Source organism: Scyliorhinus torazame, chromosome 1, assembly GCF_047496885.1.
Source record: "Scyliorhinus torazame isolate Kashiwa2021f chromosome 1, sScyTor2.1, whole genome shotgun sequence".
Lineage (NCBI taxonomy): Eukaryota > Metazoa > Chordata > Chondrichthyes > Carcharhiniformes > Scyliorhinidae > Scyliorhinus > Scyliorhinus torazame.
Window position 1 is genome coordinate 330,962,171 of NC_092707.1, and position 18,496 is coordinate 330,980,666.

General features: G+C 47.5%; 1 protein-coding gene across 3 annotated transcripts in view; it reads right to left on the bottom strand.

Moving 5' to 3' along the window:
* Positions 1-780: 780 nt before the first annotated feature.
* angel2 (angel homolog 2 (Drosophila)) overlaps positions 781-18,496 on the bottom strand; it is a 99,411-nt gene continuing 81,695 nt past the window's right edge. For all 3 annotated transcript variants that reach the window (XM_072508891.1, XM_072508911.1, XM_072508901.1), the window contains 4 exons: positions 17,397-17,526; positions 15,631-15,697; positions 14,749-14,912; positions 781-1,064 (listed from right to left, as the gene is read on the bottom strand). In XM_072508891.1, the coding sequence (XP_072364992.1) occupies positions 916-1,064; positions 14,749-14,912; positions 15,631-15,697; positions 17,397-17,526 (510 nt within the window). In that variant the 3' untranslated portion in view covers positions 781-915. The remainder of the gene's footprint in view (positions 1,065-14,748; positions 14,913-15,630; positions 15,698-17,396; positions 17,527-18,496) is intronic.

Here is an 18,496-nt window from a genome sequence, read left to right on the forward strand (position 1 = left end):
CAACTAGAATTGTAACAGCCCCCACCTCCCTCCACTTTTATTTTTTGCACTTCTCCTGTGCATTCACTTGCGTGAAACAGATGCAGAAACGCCAGGAAAGAGGCATTAAAAGCATGTAAACTGGCATTAATCTATAACAATCTCCTTTTGTCAGTTTCCTGCATTAAGGTTGGATCTGTCAATGTATTTTTGGAGAAACCTAGAGTGCAGGCCCTCATATAGTGCGAACTAATGCTTTAAAACAAATCGCTAGAATCCAATTTAATACTGGGAATACCTTTAGTTAAGATTCTATCAAGAGAATTGGTGGGAGATGGCAGGGGAATGGTTCATGACACAGAATAGGCAAGGCAACTTGCAGTCTTAACTTACCTTACGCAGCCACACCCGCATCCTCCCTTTGTCATTTACTGCCCTAACTGCTCTCTTGTCCAGCTTCAGGATTGCAAGGTTTTGTCCACCCCTTCCCTCCCAAACCAGATATTCCTACGGTTAATTCTGCCCGTCTTACAAAGATCCTGTCCCCATCCCCAACCTGTGAAACCCTTTGTCCTATCTCCTGCTTGCCAGTCTAATACCATTTCCATGGCATTTTCCCCTTCACTGTGCTTACTGCCTAAAATGAGCTACTCTTGCTTGTTCCCAACTCTAATTCTAGTAACGTTTTCATTATTAAATAGTGCAAAGTATTTGAACTTATACCGTTGGACTAATTCTCTGTTTTCAACAATAGCAAATACATTATTAAATATTACGTTTTTTTTTAAAAAAGGTAAAAAATAAACCATAAACTTTTTATTTCATTTTTGGACAAAAATTTATCAAAAGTGAAAAATGACACCGTATAATACATAATTTTGGGTCAGATACTGAACAGGTGCAGAAGGAAGAAATCATTAGGCAGCTCTTTTAGTATCAAAGTTTATGTCTGAATTTTGCTAACAAAGGCAGGTGATCGGAAGAGTTATTTTCATTGGGTAATCTATTTACAGTCCATAGATCTTGTTCAGTAAGTAGAGCAAGTTTTCCAAGAAGCTGCAAGTGACCATCATGGGGAGCTCCTCCTACAGAATTGATTAAAAAAAAAATTATAGGCTTTAAGGTCTCCAGGAACAAGGTAAATCAAATATTCAAACAGAATTAGCAATTAGATTATGTAGAGCACATAATTTCCAAAACTCTACTGGGAAACAAAATCATCCATGAAGTTTCATTAATGAGATTTTTACAAAGTGACATGTCCCCCAACTTTCCTTCCTTCATTGTTGGCAAAACATCTGGCCTCCATAATGGATCAGAGCTCACCGCAGGAGGAGATTGTGGGTGTCAACCTGTGTCCTAAACTTCTGTCACCATATCAGCTCCAATATTCAGACAGTTATTATTTTTCACATGTACAAATAATTAAGCAAATATATGGTGCTGCCAATTGTTCTTCTAATTTATTTATTTTCTTTCTCCCTCAACTCTTCTGGTTTTTATATACCATCTTCAGTTAAGTAAACTTATTCTGAATCTTCAGTCAATGTTGTATTGTGAGAGGTTGATTGGCAGGTCTCGTTTTCAATTATGGTGCACACCAGGCAGGTGCACCATTTGTCTGATGGCTCAGGTGTGACGCCAGAACTATTTTTGTGGTCAGACTTTATTTGAATTAGTTAGGCAAGCTTCAAATGTTTAATGAGTGTGGGAGGAGGAATGAAAGAGGGGAATCCACATGGACTGCATTCAGGGGATCTCAATAACTTTTGTGTACTAGGAGAAGCATTCATGCTGTACTTGGCCCCACAAAAATCACTGGCATTGTTGACAGCTGGGTTAAGCAATTATTTGATACTGAGAGACCAGCAGAAAAGGCTCCTAGAGAAGGTGGAGGACCTAGAGAATAGATCCCGCCGGCAGAACTTGAGAATTGTCGGTCTCCCGCAGGGGTCCGAAGGAGCGGACACTGGGGCATACATAGCAGGCATGTTCGAGAAGTTACTGGGGGATGGGACGTTCTCCCGACCCTTGGAGGTGGACAGGGCGCACAGAGCGCTTGCGAGGAAGCCGCAAGTGGGGGACAGCCGCAAGTGGGGGACAGCCGCAAGTGGGCCGTGGTGGTGAGATTCCACAGGTACTTGGACAAGGAGCGTATTTTATGGTGGGCCAGGCAGACACGGAGTTCTAAATGGGAGAACAGTATCCTGCGGATCTATCAGGACCTGAGTGCGGAGGTAGCCAGGAGAAGAGCGTAGTTCAGTCAGATAAAGGCGACCCTTTTTAAGAAAAAGGTGAAGTTTGGACTGCAATATCCAGCCCGTCTCTGGGTCACGTATGAGGAGCAACATTTTTATTTTGATTCGCCCGAGGAAGCGATGGACTTCGCTAGAAGGAAAGGACTGGTGGCGGACTGAGGAATTTGTTGCAGCGCTCACGTTAAAAAAGTTTCTTGTTCTTTTTTTTCCCCTGGGAGGTTATTTGTAATGCCTTCTGTATTGATTTGGGGCTTGTTGCAGAACTGAGTGAGTTAAAGCTTACATTTGCACTGATGGAGGATGGAGGTGTGTTTGTTAGATGCTGGATCTTCAGTTTGATCTTTTCTTTGTTTATCGTGTATTTTTTTCTTTTTTCAGGGCAATTGTGTTGGGACGGCTTTCTTTTGAATGTGTGTGTCTGGGGGGGGGGGGGGGGGGGGGGGGGAACAATATGTGGGAGAATGTCTGGCGCCATGGGCGGGGGTCACCAAGCTAGCTGGGCGGGCTAGCTTACAGAAGTGCAGTATGGGGCAAGCAGATGTTATGCTTGTCAAAGGGGTCGGGTTACATAGTGCTGTTACCGGGGGGGGGGGGGGGGGGGAGAAATGTTCTGCTGACAGGCGAGGGACTTTTGCTGTGGGACAGAGAGGAGATCGAGGGCGGAGGCTGCCTGGGGGCGGGCCGGCGGATGCACGGACTGGCCCCAAGAAAGGTGATGGCTGATCGGCGAGGGGGTGGGGGCGATGAGCCCCCCAACCAGGCTGGTCACCTGGAACGCAAGAGGCCTAAATGGGCCGGTTAAGAGGGCCCGAGTGTTCGTGCATTTGAGAGGACTGAAGGCAGACGTTGTAATGCCACAGGAGATGCACCTTAGAGTAACTGATCAGATCTGATTAAGGAAGGGATGGGTCGGACAGGTTTTTCACCCGAGGCTGGACTCTAAGAACAGAGGGGTCGCGATCATGATTAATAAGAGAGAGTGGTATTTGAGGCGGGAAGAATAGTTGCGGCTGTGGGAGGCAGGTACATTATGGTCAGTGGGAAACTGGAGGGGTTGCAGGTGGTACTAGTAAATGTGTACGTGCCAAATTGGGATGATGTGGAGTTTATAAAGAGAATGCTGGGGAAGATCCCGGACCTGGATTCGAATAAGTTGGTCATGGGAGGGGACCTTAACACAGTTATTGACCCTGGATTAGACCGGTCGATCTCAAGGACAGGCAATGGCAAAGGAGCTAAAGGGGTTTATGGAGCAGAAGGGGTGGGTGGACCCATGGAGGTTTGGGCAGCCGAGGGTGAAGGAGTTCTCCTTCTATTCACACGTGCATAAAGTGTACTCCCGGATTGATTTTTGTATTTTGAATAGGGCTCTACTGACGGGGGTAGTGGACACGGGATATTCGGCGATCACAATCTCAGATCATGCCCCGCACTGGGTTGACCTACAGGTTAGCGGGTAGAGTAGCCAGCGCCCACACTGGAGGCTGGACGTGGGACTTTTAACTGACGAAGAGGTGTGCGGGCGGCTGAGGAAATGTATTCAGAACTAGCTGGAAGTCAACGACATGGGTGAAGTTTCGGCGGCGGTGGTCTGGGAGGCATTGAAGGCGGTGGTTAGAGGGGAGCTGATCTCGATACGGGCCCATAGGGAGAAGGCAGACAGAGCAGAGACTGACCGACTGATAAAGGAGATATCACAGGTCGACAGGAGGCATGCGGAGACCCCAGAGGCAGGGCTTTTAAGGGAACGACGGAGACTACAGGCGGAGTATGGCTTGTTAACTACAGGGAGGGCGGTAGAGCAGCTGAGGAAGGTGACGGAGGCGATCTATGAGCATGGGGAGAAGGCCAGCAGAATGCTCACGCAGCAGCTTAGAAAGAGGGGGAGCAGCCAGAGAGATTGGGAAAGTAAAGGACGGGGACGGGAACCTGGTTGGAGACTCAGCAGGGGTGAATAAGGTGTTCAAGGAGTTCTACAGTAGGCTGTATGGGTCGGAACCTCCAGCTGGGCCGGAGGGGATGAGGCACCTTTTAGGGAGGCTGAATTTCCCGCAGGTGGACGGGGGGTTGGTAGAAGGGCTGAGGGCCCCGATCGGGTTGGAAGAGATAGCAGAGGGCCTGAAGGCCATGCAGTCGGGTAAAGCCCTGGGCCGGACGGGTACCCTGTTTTATGAAATGTTCTCTGGGATATTGGGGCCGCTGTTGATAAGGACATTCAATGAGGCAAGGGAGCGTGGGGTGCTTCCCCCGACGATGTCACAGGCCACAATCTCATTGATCCTGAGGCGGGACAAGGACCCGGAGCTATGTGGGTCCTACAGGCCGATATCCCTATTGAATATGGACGCCAAACTGCTGGCCAAAATCTTGTCCTCTAGGATTGAAGACTGTGTTCCGGGCGTGATTGTGGAGGATCAGACGGTGTTCGTTAAGGGTAGGCAGTTGGTGGCCAATGCAAGAAGGTTGTTAAGTGTGATCATGATGCCTCCAGAAGGGAGGGATGTGGAGGTAGTGGTCGCAATGGACGCAGAGAAGGCTTTTGATCGGGTGGAATGGGAATATCTGTGGGAGGTACTGGGACGGTTTGGATTTGGGCGGGCTTTATTGACTGGTTCAGGGTGTTGTTTCAGGCTCCTGTCGCGAGCGTACGGGCGAATAGGACAACATCGGACTATTTCAGGCTGCATCGGGGGAAGAGACAGGGATGACCCCTCTCCCCATTGCGGTTCGCGTTAGCCATAGAGCCGCTGGCAATTGCGCTGAGAGCCTCTAGGAGCTGGAAGGGACTGATCGGGGGGGGGGGGGGGGGGGGGGGGAGTGGGACACAGAGTCTTGCTTTACGCAGCCAAGCTGCTTCTGTACGTATCGGACCAGGCAAGGGGCCAGGAGAGGCGATCGGGAGAACTGCCGTTTAGGATTGTAGGGGGAAGCTTCCGGTACCTAGGTATCCAGGTGGCACGGGAATGGGAACGACGACACAAGTTAAATTTGGCCCGATTAGTAGACCAAATGAAGGACGATTTTCGGAGGTGGGACGCGCTCCCATTGTCACTGGCTGGGCGAGTGCAGACAGTGAAAATAACGGTCCTCCTGAGATTCCTGTTTGTATTTCAGTGTCTCCCCATCTTTATTCCACGGTCCTTTTTTAAACGGGTCAAGAAGGTAATCACGGCTTTGTATGGGCGGGTAAGACCCCGCGAGTAAAAAAGGGGATGCTTGAGCGGAGCCGGGGGGAGGGCGGGCTGGTGCTGCCTAATGTTAGTAATTATTACTGGGCGGTGAATATAGTCATGATCAGGAAGTGGGTGGTGGGTCGGTATGAGAGTGCGTTGAGGCGGCTTCATGCAAGGGCACTAGTTTGTGGGCGTTGGTAGCGGCGCCTCTGCCGTTCCCGCCGGCAGGGTACACCATCAGCCCCGAGATGGTGGCGGCCCTGAGGGTCTGGGAGCAGTGGGGGTGGCATGTGGGGGCGGAGGGATCATCGGTGTGCTCTCCAATCTGTAACAATCACCGGTTCGCCCTGGGAAAGATGGATGGAGGGTTTCGGAGATGGCAGAGAGCAGGGATTGAGAGGATGGGGGATATGTTTATAGAGGGGAGCTTTTCTAGCCTGAAGGAGCTGGAGGAGAAATTTGGATTGTCGAAGGGAAATGAATTTAGGTACCTGCAGGTGCGGGACTTCCTACACAGACAGGTCCCAACCTTCCAGCTCCTACCACCAAGGGGGATAGAGGACAGGGTAGTTTCGAGAGTGTGGGTGGGAGAAGGGAGGGTTTCTGACATTTACAAGGAACTCATGGGGTCAGAGGAGACGCAGACCGAGGAGTTGAAAGGCAAATGGGAAGAAGAGTTAGGAGGAGAGATAGAGGATGGTTTCTGGGCGGACGCGTTGAGTAGAGTCAACCCGTCCACAACATGTGCCAGGCTCAGCCTGATACAATTTAAAGTCGTTCACCGGGCCCACAGGAGGGCCTGGATGAGCAGGTTCTTTGGGGTAGAAGATAAGTGAGCATGGTGTGCGGGAGGTTCAGTTATATCTGGGGGAAAGGCAATTACGATGCGATGAGGCAAGACTTAGGTTGCATCAGATGGAGAGGAAAACTGCAGGGGATGGGCACAATGGAAATGTGGAGCTTGTTCAAGGAACAGCTACTGCGAGTCCTTGATAAGTATGTACCTGTCAGGCAGGGAGGAAGTGGTCGAGCAAGGGAACCATGGTTTACTAAAGCAGTCTAAACACTTGTCAAGAGGAAGAAGGAGGCTTATGTAAAGATGAGACCTGAAGGTTCAGTAAGGGCGCTCGAGAGTTACAAGTTAGCTAGGAAGGACCTAAAGAGAGAGCTAAGAAGAACCAGGAGGGGACATGAGAAGTCTTTGGCAGGTAGGATCAAGGATAACCCTAAAGCTTTCTATAGATATGACAGGAATAAAAGAATGACTAGGGTAAGAGTAGGGCCAGTCAAGGACAGTAGTGGGAAGTTGTGCTTGGAGTCCGAGGAGATAGGAGAGGTGCTAAATGAATATTTTTCGTCAGTATTCACACAGGAAAAAGACAATGTTGTTGAGGAGAAACTGAGATTCAGGCTACTAGACTAGAAGGGCTTGAGTAAGTTCATAAGGAGGAGGTGTTAACAATTCTGGAAAGGGTGAAAATAGATAAGTCCCCTGGGCCGGATGGGATTTATCCTAGGATTCTCTGGGAAGCTAGGGAGGAGATTGCTGAGCCTTTGGCTTTGATCTTTAAGTCATCTTTGTCAACAGGAATAGTGCCAGAAGACTGGAGGATAGCAAATGTTGTCCCCTTGTCCAAGAAGGGGAGTAGAGACAACCCTGGTAACTATAGACCAGTGAGCCTTACTTCTGTTGTGGGCAAAATCGTGGAAAGGTTTATAAGAGATAGGGTGTATAATCATCTGGAAAGGAATAATTTGATTAGACATAGTCAACACGGTTTCGTGAAGGGTAGGTCGTGCTTCACAAACCTTATTGAGTTCTTTGAGAAGGTGACCAAACAGGTGGATGAGGGTAAAGCAGTTGATGTGGTGTATATGGATTTCAGTAAAGCGTTTGATAAGGTTCCCCATGGTAGGTTACTGCAGAAAATACGGAAGCATGGGATTCAGGGAGATTTAACTGTTTGGATCAGAAATTGGCTAGCTGGAAGAAGACAAAGGGTGGTGGTTGATGGGAAGTGTTCAGACTGGAGTCCAGTTACCAGTGGTGTACCACAAGGATCTGTTTTGGGGCCACTGCTGTTTGTCATTTTTATAAATGACCTGGAGGAGGGCGTAGAAGGATGGGTGAGTAAATTTGCAGATGACACTAAAGTTGGTGGAGTTGTAGACAGTGCGGAAGGATGTTACAAGTTACAGAGGGACATAGATAAGCTGCAGCGCTGGGCTGAGAGGTGGCAAATGGAGTTTAATGCAGAAAAGTGTGAGGTGATTCATTTTGGAAGGAATAACAGGAAGACAGAGTACTGGGCTAATGGTAAGATTCTTGGCAGTGTGGATGAGCAGAGAGATCTCGGTGTCCATGTACATAGATCCCTGAAAGTTGCCACTCAGGTTGAGAGGGTTGTTAAGAAGGCGTACGGTGTGTTAGCTTTTATTGGTAGAGGGATTGAGTTTCGGAGCCATGAGGTCATGTTGCAGCTGTACAAAACTCTGGTGTGGCCGCATTTGGAGTATTGCGTGCAATTCTGGTCGCCGCATTATAGGAAGGATGTGGAAGCATTGGAAAGGGTGCAGAGGAGATTTACCAGAATGTTGCCTGGTATGGAGGGAAGATCTTATGAGGAAAGGCTGAGGGACTTGAGGCTATTTTCGTTAGAGAGGAGAAGGTTAAGAGGTGACTTAATTGAGGCATACAAGATGATCAGAGGATTGGATAGGGTGACAGTGAGAGCCTTTTTCCTCGGATGGTGATGTCTAGCACGAGGGGACATAGCATTAAATTGAGGGGAGATAGATATAAGACAGATGTCAGAGGTAGGTTCTTTACTCGGAGAGTAGTAAGGGTGTGGAATGCCCTGCCTGCAACAGTAGTGGACTCGCCAACACTAAGGGTATTTAAATGGTCATTGGATAGACATATGGACGATAAGGGAATAGCGTAGATGGGCTTTAGAATGGTTTCACAGGTCGGCGCAACATCGAGGGCCGAAGGGCCTGTACTGCGCTGTAATGTTCTATATCCATATGTTCTAGGCATGCCCGAAGCTTAGGGGATTCTGGCAGGGGTTTGCGGAGATCATGTCCAAGGTGTTAAAAACAAGGGTTGCACCGAGTCCAGAGGTGGCGATTTTCAGAGTGTCGGAAGACTCTGGAATCCAGGAGGAGGCAGACGTTCTAGCCTTTGCTTCCCTGGTAGCCCCGAGACGGATCTTATTAGCTTGGAGGGACTCAAAGCCCCCGAAGTCGGAGACCTGGCTAACTGACATGGCTAGCTTTCTCTGTCTGGAGAAATTCAAGTTCGCCTTGAGAGGGTCAATGTTCGGGTTCGCCCGGAGGTGGCAGCCGTTCGTCGACTTCTTTGCGGAAAATTAACCGTCAGCAGAAGGGGGGGGTTAGATTAATTTAGAGTAGGGTGTTAGTAAAGGTGGGACCTGTAAGGGAGGAAGACAGCTTTTGCACTATGTTTCTAAATTCATGTACATTGTTCATTTTGTTGTTGTTGTAAAACCATAAATACCTCAATAAAATGTTTATCAAAAAAATAGAAGACCCAGGAGTCCAGGGGGTGAGAGAGGCCGACTTCTTGGCCTTTGCCTCCCTGGTAGCCCGAAGATGGATTTTGTTGGAGTGGAGGGACTCGGGGTCGCCGAAGCCGGTGATGTGGGTGAGCGACCTCGTGGAATTCCTTAAGTTGGAAAAAAAAATCAAGTTTGCCTTGAGAGGGTCTGCGGGGATTTGCCCGGAGATGGAAGCCATTTATTGACTTCTTCAAAGATAGTTAAGATGTCAGCAGTGGGGGCCCGGAGGGGGTGGGGTTATAGGGGGTAAAAACGGGGGAGGCAGAATGGGTGGAGGGGAATGGCAGGGAGGTGGGGCGATGGGGTGTTATTTGTTTGTTTTCCTGTTTTTCTCTTTTTGGTTTAGGTTGTGTTTCATGTATATATATATATATGTCTTAATAAAAATATTTTAACAGAGTTTCAGGAAAAGGGAACGTGGTTTTGGAGGCAAGAGGTGTTCAAGGACAATGAAGATGAAAGGAAGGTTGAATAAGTGATGGTAATCTGCATGGAAACAGGAGTTGGGAGTGCGTGTTCTGAGAGGGATGTGATTTTGGCAGTTTTTAAAATGAAGGGGTCTGTATCTGAAGAGTGGTTATAATCTATGATATTAGCATGCAAGTGGTCCAGGAATGGAAGTGGGATGGTCAGTATTTTAGTGACACTGAGGCCAAGGAAGCTGGAAATGGATCTCACGGTCAAGATAAACTAAGAGGGGCCATGAGGGTAACTCAGAGAGAAACTAATGCAAGGCGCAGAAGGAGGGAAACTTAGTGAGCAGGACATGTGCATTGAGCATACAAACATTGCCAGAAAGGGCTGTTCATGTCAGACCCGCTGGAGAGTATGGGGAGAGTTAGGGGCTTATTAGAGAGGTTCGAGGCCTTCTCGGACTATAAGTTGAATGTGGGAAAAAGTGAGGTGTTTCCGATGAACAAGGCAGGTCGGGGAGCCAATTTGGGGGTGTTGCCATTTAGGGTAGCCAGGAATAGGTTTCGGTATTTTGGGATCCAGGTGATGGGGTAGTGGGCGACAATGCACAAATGGAACCTAACAAAGTTGGTGGAGGAAATAAAGGAGGACTTTAGACCATGGGATAGGTTACACCTGACACTGGCAGGGAGGGTCCAGGTGGTAAAAATGAACGTCCTGCCAAGGTTCCTATTTATATTCCAGACCCTCCCGATCACCATTCCGAAGGCCTTTTTCCGGAAATTGGACACAGCGATTTTGGAGTTTATGTGGATGGGACGGTACCTAGGGTGAGGAGGGCCCTGCTACAGAAGCAGAGGCAGAAAGGGGGGATGGCGTTACCGAATCTGCTGCACTACTGTTGGGTGGCCAATGTGGAGAAAGCGAGGCAGTGGTGGGAAGGAGAGGGGTTAGAATGGGTTTGGATGGAGTAGGAGTCCTGTAGGGGACCCAGCCTGAGGGCCATTGTGTTGGCGGCGCTACCGCTGGCACCGAGGAGGTATATGGAGAACCAGGTTGTACAGTCCACGATTAGGGTGTGGAACCAGCTGAGGAGTTACTTTTTAGGATGGAGGAGATTGTCGGTGTTAACACCGCTGTGTGAGAACCATGGGTTCAAGCTGGGGGAGACGAATGGCATGTATAGGAGGTGGTGAGAGGTGGTACAGGTGAGGGATCTATACCTGGAGGAGAGGTTTGCAAATCTGGAAGAGTTGTGGGAGAGGGTAGAGCTCCTGAAAGGAAGTGAATTCAGGTATATGCAACTGAGGGGCTTTGCACGGAAGGTATGGCGAGGGTTTCCCAAGTTGTCAAAATATGCCTTACTAGAATGGGTGCTGCTCCTGGACAAGGAAGGGGAGGGTAGGATCGGGGACATCAAGATCGATTTCACCCTACGCATCGTCTCACTCCACACCCCCGATCCAGTCTCCCTTCCCCCCGCAACCCATCTCTCCCAGCCACCCGAATATGTTCCCGATCAAGTCATTGATTTTCCATTAAAAAAGGCCTTTGGTATAAAAATCGAGAGGTTCTGAAAAACAAATAAAAATCTTGGAAGCACCCTCATTTTCCAATCTGCGCCGCCCAGTCAGCGACAGCGGGAGCATGTCCCATCTCTTGAAATACAACTTCATCTGCTCTACCAACCGCACCAGATTCAATTTGTGTAGTTGTTCCCATCCCCGCACCACGTGGATGACCAAGAACCTAAAGTTTGTCCCAACCACTTTAAATCGTAGCTTGCCCAGCCCCCCCTTGCTTGGATCATGACAACTTCACTCTTCCCTATGTTTAACTTATACCCGGAACCCGGAAAACCTGCCGAATTCCTCCAAGATGCTCATGATCCACGCCGATGCCTCCCAACAGCTCCGAAATGTAAAGCAACATTGTCTGCATATAACAAAACCCTATGCTCTACCCTTTCCAACTCTTTGAAGCTCTAAGCGCCATTGCCAATAGCTCTATCGCCAAGGCAAAAAGCAACAGGGAGAGTGGGCATCCCTGCCTTGTCCCACGATGCACTCCAAAATACCCCAAACTCACCTCTTGGGTGCGGCCAATTCTGCACCCAGTCCTGATGTACCCGGAGCTCGTTACCTTCCCAGGTACATCTCCTCGTCTACTTGGCCCACCCCACCACAAGACCGTCTTCCTCGATGCCCTTCAGCAACCGCACTACTCTCAAATTCTGTATCCGGGCACAATTCCCCAGACCCTCCACTTTCTCTTTGAGCCACTTCTGGGTCTCACTCAACGTCCCAATTTAAGGCTCCATTGAGGTAATCTGCTCCTAGTGCTCCCCTACCACCACCCCCACTTTCTGTATCACCTGGCTCTGGTCTCCAGCCTCAGCTCCGCTCGGTCGATCCCTGATTTCAGAGGGTCTACCACCTTGGCCAGGTCCTGCTGAACCTCCTTCCTCTTTTGGCTGAACTTTCTGTTCAGATAGGTCCATCAGCTCCTCCGACAGCCATTGGGCTGGTAGGGCTGATCCCTTAGTCTCCGCCATCTTTCCTGGAGTCACATGAAGAGTTTCTTGCTCTTGCAGCTCCTTCCTCCTAGACCCACTTCTGGTCTGCAGATCCATCCACCGATCTCACCAGCGGAGTATAGCTTTCCTCCACCACCACTGCTTCTTTTTTCTCCAAAACATCTACCTGGCAACTGGGGAGGACCAGAAAAAAACGCCTTGAGCCGGAGCTGCCAAATGTGCGACCACTCACTCCATGGCCGCCACAGGAAGTCCCTTCCTGCAACTCTTTGTTTAAATCTTGTAACTCAGGTTCCGTCCTTGATACAACATTAAAATGTGCATAACCACAGTCACAACGGCCATCATTTGTAATTATGACTTTAGTGCATTATCCTTCTTAGTGCTCTCTGTAGTCTTAGATTTGGGTCAACTATATTATTCTCGACCCTCAACCGCCCAATAATGGCCAGTTCAGTGGAACTGCCTTTACTTGGTTCCATTCTTACTTAAATCTGATCGCTGCCACACCATCAACAAAAGACTTTCTCCCCAGCATGGGTATTGTTGCTTCTGGAGCTCACCAAGGCCATCTCTCACTTCCTCATCCTCATGTTGTCCTTGCCAACATTATCCACAGGCATGGAATTAACTTCGACATAATTGGATTTTGTTTATTGTCACGTGTACCGAGGTACAGTGAAAAGTATTTTTCTGCGAACAGCTCAACAGATCATTAAGTACATGAAAAGAAAATACATAATAGGGCAACACAAGGTACACAATGTAAATACATAGACACCAGCATCAGGTGAAGCATACAGGGGTGTAGTGTTAATCAGGTCAGTCCGTAAGAGGGTCGTTTAGGAGTCTGGTAACAGCGGGGAAGAAGCTGTTTTTGAATCTGATCGTGCGTGTTCTCAGACTTTTGTATCTCCTGCCTGATGGAAGAAGTTGGAAGAGTGAGTAAGCCGGGTGGGAGGGGTGTTTGATTATGGGGAGGGGTCTTTTACATCTCTTTACCTTTTTCTTGACCCCCATTACAACCTCTGTGTTCATACCTTTTATCTGCTGTCCAGTCTTGGTTAAACACAGGGAACAAAAATGCCGGCATTGTGGGCGCTGCCAAAAACTGTATCTTTGTATCCAATTCCATTTCCTTCACAGCTATATTGTAGGCTGAGCTGCAGTACATGGACTGCAATGGTTCAAGAAAGTGGCTCATGTTGGTCTTGCCAGTGATGCTCACATCCCAAGAATGAGTTAATAAATTAACCTTTCATAATCTATTCTACTCAGCCCCAAGCTTAGCTTCCATTCTCTCTATCAATACTTACCACCACCTCTGCAATATTTCTTTTCTTCGCCTCACCGTAGCCTACTCGCTGCAGAAACCCTCATCCATATCTTTATCACCTAATCCAATGCTCTCTTGGGTCTTTCCCAGTTAAATTCTGTTTTCCATATACTGCCTCACATTAGTCTATTCCATCATCTATGTACTCTCTGATGCAGATTGATTCCCGGTCCAACATCACTTCAAATTTAAAATTACCATCCTGTGGGCGGCACGGTAGCATAGTGGTTAGCACTGTTGCTTTACAGCGCCAGGGACCCAGGTTTGATTCCCAGCTTGGCTCACTTGTGGAGTCTGCACTTTCTCTCCATGTCTGCGTGAGTTTCCTCTGGGCGCTCCGGTTTCCACCCACAAGTCCCGAAAGACGTGCTTGATAGGTGAATTGGACATTCTGAATTCTCCCTCGGTGTACCCGAAAAGGCACCGTAGTGTGGCGAGTAGGGGATTTTCACAGTAACTTCATTGCAGCGTTAATGTAAGCCTTCTTGTGACAATAATAAAGATAACCATCATGCTTAAATCTCTGCAGTGGGCATCCTTCTATAAGACCCCACCCCTAAATTCTCCATCATACTGACTCTGAACTCTTATCCATCTACCCCTCACTTTGCTCTGCTATTGGTTGCCACATCTTTAGATGCCTAGGCTCTAAGCTCTGTCAATTTTCCTTAAATCCGTTTTCCTCGGCATCTCCATCTCCTCCTCAAAAAACAGTCTATTGTTTCACCAGTCTATTGGCTACATCTCCTAATAACTCTTTTGGTTTGTGCCACTTTTGTTTGATTACAGCTCCACCTTGTGAGATTTTTCTACATTAAAAGTGCAAGATGTTGCTGAATATGCATCTGTTGAATTCCACTCTTCTCTAAATTGTTAATAAAGATGCTTCGGCTGAATCAAAGGCAGTTTCTGTCATGAATGTGGAAATGCGAATCATAATGGGAAACCTGACAGCAGAAAGCAAGGTTTTGCACTCAGCTGGTGCCTTAAATGCAAGATGTTTTTATTATTAATAGATTTATGCTAATCACTTAAAGGGGAAGTAAAGAAAATACTTTTCCACATAAATGATCCCATAAATCTTGTGCTCTTCAAAATACATGTATAGACCTTATAAAGATCTATACATACATATGAGAAGCAGATTTTTGATGCTGTTTAATTTGGTAATGATATGACATTTATTATAAGAAAGGGAGTGTGAAGCCTTCTTGCACACCATGCTGTGTAAGCTGCAGAATCACCTGATTGTCAGTATGATTTTAGTGCAATTAAAAGATATCTCAGTCTCCCTTCCCTTGCACAGACTTTTGCAATAAACAAATTAAACCAATTAAATTTAAAAGAAACAGCTCTGCTAACAGCGAAAGTTAATACAGGCATAAAGACTATTTGGTTCATTTCTTTTTCTTGTAATTTGTTAAACAGATTTTGAAAAAAAGAAATTAGATTAGCTGCTGGTTTTGGTTACCTGAGTGTGTGGAGACGCTGTGCTTTGTTGCTGAATAGAAAATATAATCCACAGTGACAGCAGATCGGGAGTGACAGGTGGTGACCTCAGCTTTACCAGTGCCTGGTATATAATGGGAGTACACAGACATAAGCCTGAAGTTGTGCCAGATAGCGGATGGGGTTCTGCAAAAATCAAGAAAATGTACTATTGGTCTGCAATTGTCTGATTTATTAAGGACTGCTATATGCATTGTAATCAGCCTGGACAAACATAACCCCCGTCTTCTTTTTTCCACTAATCGGGATCACCGCCAGCAAAGTATGAGGAGTTCACGGAGACAATTTGTTCAGCTGCTTCCCTCTTCTCTTGTCCACTAAGAAAACACTCATCCAAAGGCCTCCCCCCCTGCCCCACCTACTCCAGTTTCCTTCCTCGTTGACTCATGTCCTCCCAAAAACCCAACTTGTATAAGAAAATACAGTTCTTGCCCCTTGACTATTTCCATGAAACTTGCCAAACTTACAGCTCTTGATTCTATGCTAGCTGATATTGTGAATGGCAATGGTATTGAGGTTCGGCTATGAGGATCAGCATAGCCTCCACTTTCTCAGATTCTGCAGTCTGTTTTAGGGTTCATGTGCATTCACTGTACCTTTTCCTTCTTTAAAATCAGGGTTTCAGGCAACATTTATCACCAAATCTGATTTAAACTCAGCCTGGACTCAATAATATTCTCAAATTTGGTAAACTCACTATCTCTATTGTATTTATGCTCCTAAGTAGAGTTTGAGACCAAGAATGTCAAATTTTATTTATTAGTGTTAAATTGAGTAGGCTAAATGTTAACAGAATTACTGTGAAGAATGAACTTCATATCAAAATTCGCAAAAGTTAACTTACAGTTCGTCCAAAGGAAGATTCCTCGTTTTTGTGAAATCCTTTGACTCTTCTGAACTGTCGACAGCATCTGAAGGATATTTTCAATTACACAGGAAATATTATTGGAATTTTAAAAAATGCAAGTTCTGAAAATTGGCTAAGTTGCGCAGCAAATTATTTTTGTAAACTCAATTTTTAAACCAAACCTATTGTGAAAACAGTTTAAAACGGGCATTCACATGTACACTATACGCGGAATTTAATGGAAACACTTCTAAGTTCAGTTGTGGCGGGTTTTGCAGGGAGTTTCCCACCAGCTCTTATGGCGAGTTCCCTACCACGATCAAACGACACTTAGGGTGCGATCCAAAGGCATGGCTGTGCCCGAAAAGCAGCTCCCACGGCGCAGCATGGCCGATGAAAGTCAGGAGACCCCACTCCCAGGATCTACCAGCGATCTCGCGATGTAAATCCCGCCCACAATGGGCAGGATCATTGTTGGCAAATCTGCAGATTAGAGTGAGGCAGTTAGCCTCACTGTAAACTGCAGATTCCCAAGGTACGAGGCTTTGGGATTCAACTCCTTCGCCTCACAAATGGGGACCAGACGGAACGGCACTCGTAGGAGGCCCAGCTGCATGCCCTTTGGGGAGGTTGGGGGGGGGGGGGGGGGGGGGGGGGGTGGGGGGGTGAGAGTGGTGGGGATCGTTTTGTGGGCTTCTAAGATCGGGACACCGTTTTTAGTTCCAACGAGTGGAGCTCCCCAATGTACAAAACAGGGCTATGTGCGGGCACATTCCCCGTTCAGGCCCATTATTCAACGCGAGTTATGTTGAATAGCCATGTGTTTCTCAGCACTGCGAGTGCCGGTAAACACGGTCGCTAGGTGACTTTGTTCCCTTTTGGGAGAATTGCGCCCTTAGTCACTTTTTGGGCCCTGGGGAGTTTCTCATCGGTTGGGCCCAGACTTAGAATTCAACTGGAAAGTTGAACTCAAGAGATCAGGCTGCCATATTGAAAGGGTGCCCTGATCTCTAAGTGAGCTTGTGGGACAAGCCCCATCCATGGGCAATGTCACCCCCGTAAACATGGGCATTACCCCAAACTCCCCAAGTGAGGATATCCAGCTTTGGGGTCCCTGGGGGCCCCTGTCTTCAGGACCCCCACCAGTCAACCGCCCAACATCCCAGAGTCATCTACATCCCTGCCCTTCATACCCCCTCTCCATCTTTTCATGAACATGGCCCCCCTCGGTACCGGACCCTTGGCAGTGCCACCTTGACAGATGGGCATCCTTGCACTGCCACCCTGGCAGCGCTCCTGCCAACTTGGAGTGCTACCCAGGCACCTTGGCAGTGCCAGGGTGGCAATGTCAAGCTGCCAGCTGGGTAGTGCCAAGGTGGCGGCATTCCAGGGGGAGAGTTAGGAAGCCACCCAGCACCATACCAGGCAACCCAGGGGCCTACTGTTCCTCCTGGTCCACGTTTGTGTGGATCAGTACGGATTGGCACCCGGCTGCAGCCTCCCTGCGGTGGCTGGTAGATCCCGGGGGGCCGATAAGATCCCGGATAAGCCTACCTATGTATGTTTAAAACCGATGCGCACTCTCTGTTTGGTCACACCTCATTTGGGCGGGATTCTGATTCAGGACACCTTGCAGCATTGGGTCTATCCCAGGAGGCGTAAAGGCTACCAGGAAGCCCACGGGAGCCCTCTCCCGGGATCTACCGGCCACGTTGTAAGTAAGTATAGCAGTTTGACATGAAGAAGAAACCTGGAAATCACACCTGCAACTTTCATAGTTTGCTGACAATTCAATGTTTCATATTGACATGCTGGTGAAATTCCAAGACTTGGTGGCCAAAGTGGCTTTGTCAAAGGTCTCTGCCCCCTGTGACTCTGCTCCTGACCGGATACCTATATGAAAAATAGTAAGTTAGAAAGGTCACCAGAAGAAATTCCTCTGAAATGGAATGGAGAAGCAGCCATGTTTCAAAGGATTTTTTCTGAACTTCTCAACCACTCCTTCCCTTAAAAGCTCCTCAAAGTCTATTGATTGACTCAAGTCTTGTAACTTTTCCTAATATCTTTCTAACTCAGCTTGTTTCCTTATTCCTGAACTGTTCAGTGCGTTGGCACTGCTTCAAATAATAATAATAATCTTTATTAGTGTCACAAGTAGGCTTACATTAACACTGCAATGAAGTTACTGTGAAAAGCATCTGGTCACCAATCTCCGGCGCCTATTCAAGAACACTGAGGGAGAATTCAGAATGTCCAATTCACGTAACAAGCACTTCTTTCGGGACTTGTAGGAGGAAACCGGAGCACCCGGAGGAAACCCACGCAGACACGGGAGAAAGTGCAGACTGCACATACAGTGACCCAAGCTGGGGATCGAATCCGGGTCCCTGGTGCTATGAAGCAACAGTGCTAACCACTGTGCTAGTGTTAAATGTACTATAAAAATGCAAGTTGTTGTTGACTACTTTCCCTCCAAATCCTGACTTCACTGGAGACTGGGTTGCGGTTGATTTAAAATGAAAGGATAGCCAGAGGGAACATGCAGCAAGAATGAGACTGCAGTGTTGCTATCTAATAATCACAATGTTGTATAGCTGGTGAAATGGATTATGTTGGTTCAAATAAGACCCAATATATTGTTGAATGCTTGCTGATACAAAGGCAAGTATCTCTGCATATTGTAGTTTTCGTACTGTAGTTTTGTAATCTTAGAAAAGAACAATGGATGTTTAGGCAATTTTAGATTGCATTTTGGAAAACAGATGTAGGTTGGTCATATTGTATAAATTTAAATCAGTAAAGGGGCGGCAAGGTGGCGCAGTGGTTAGCTTTGCTGCCTACGGCACTGAGGACCCGGGTTCGA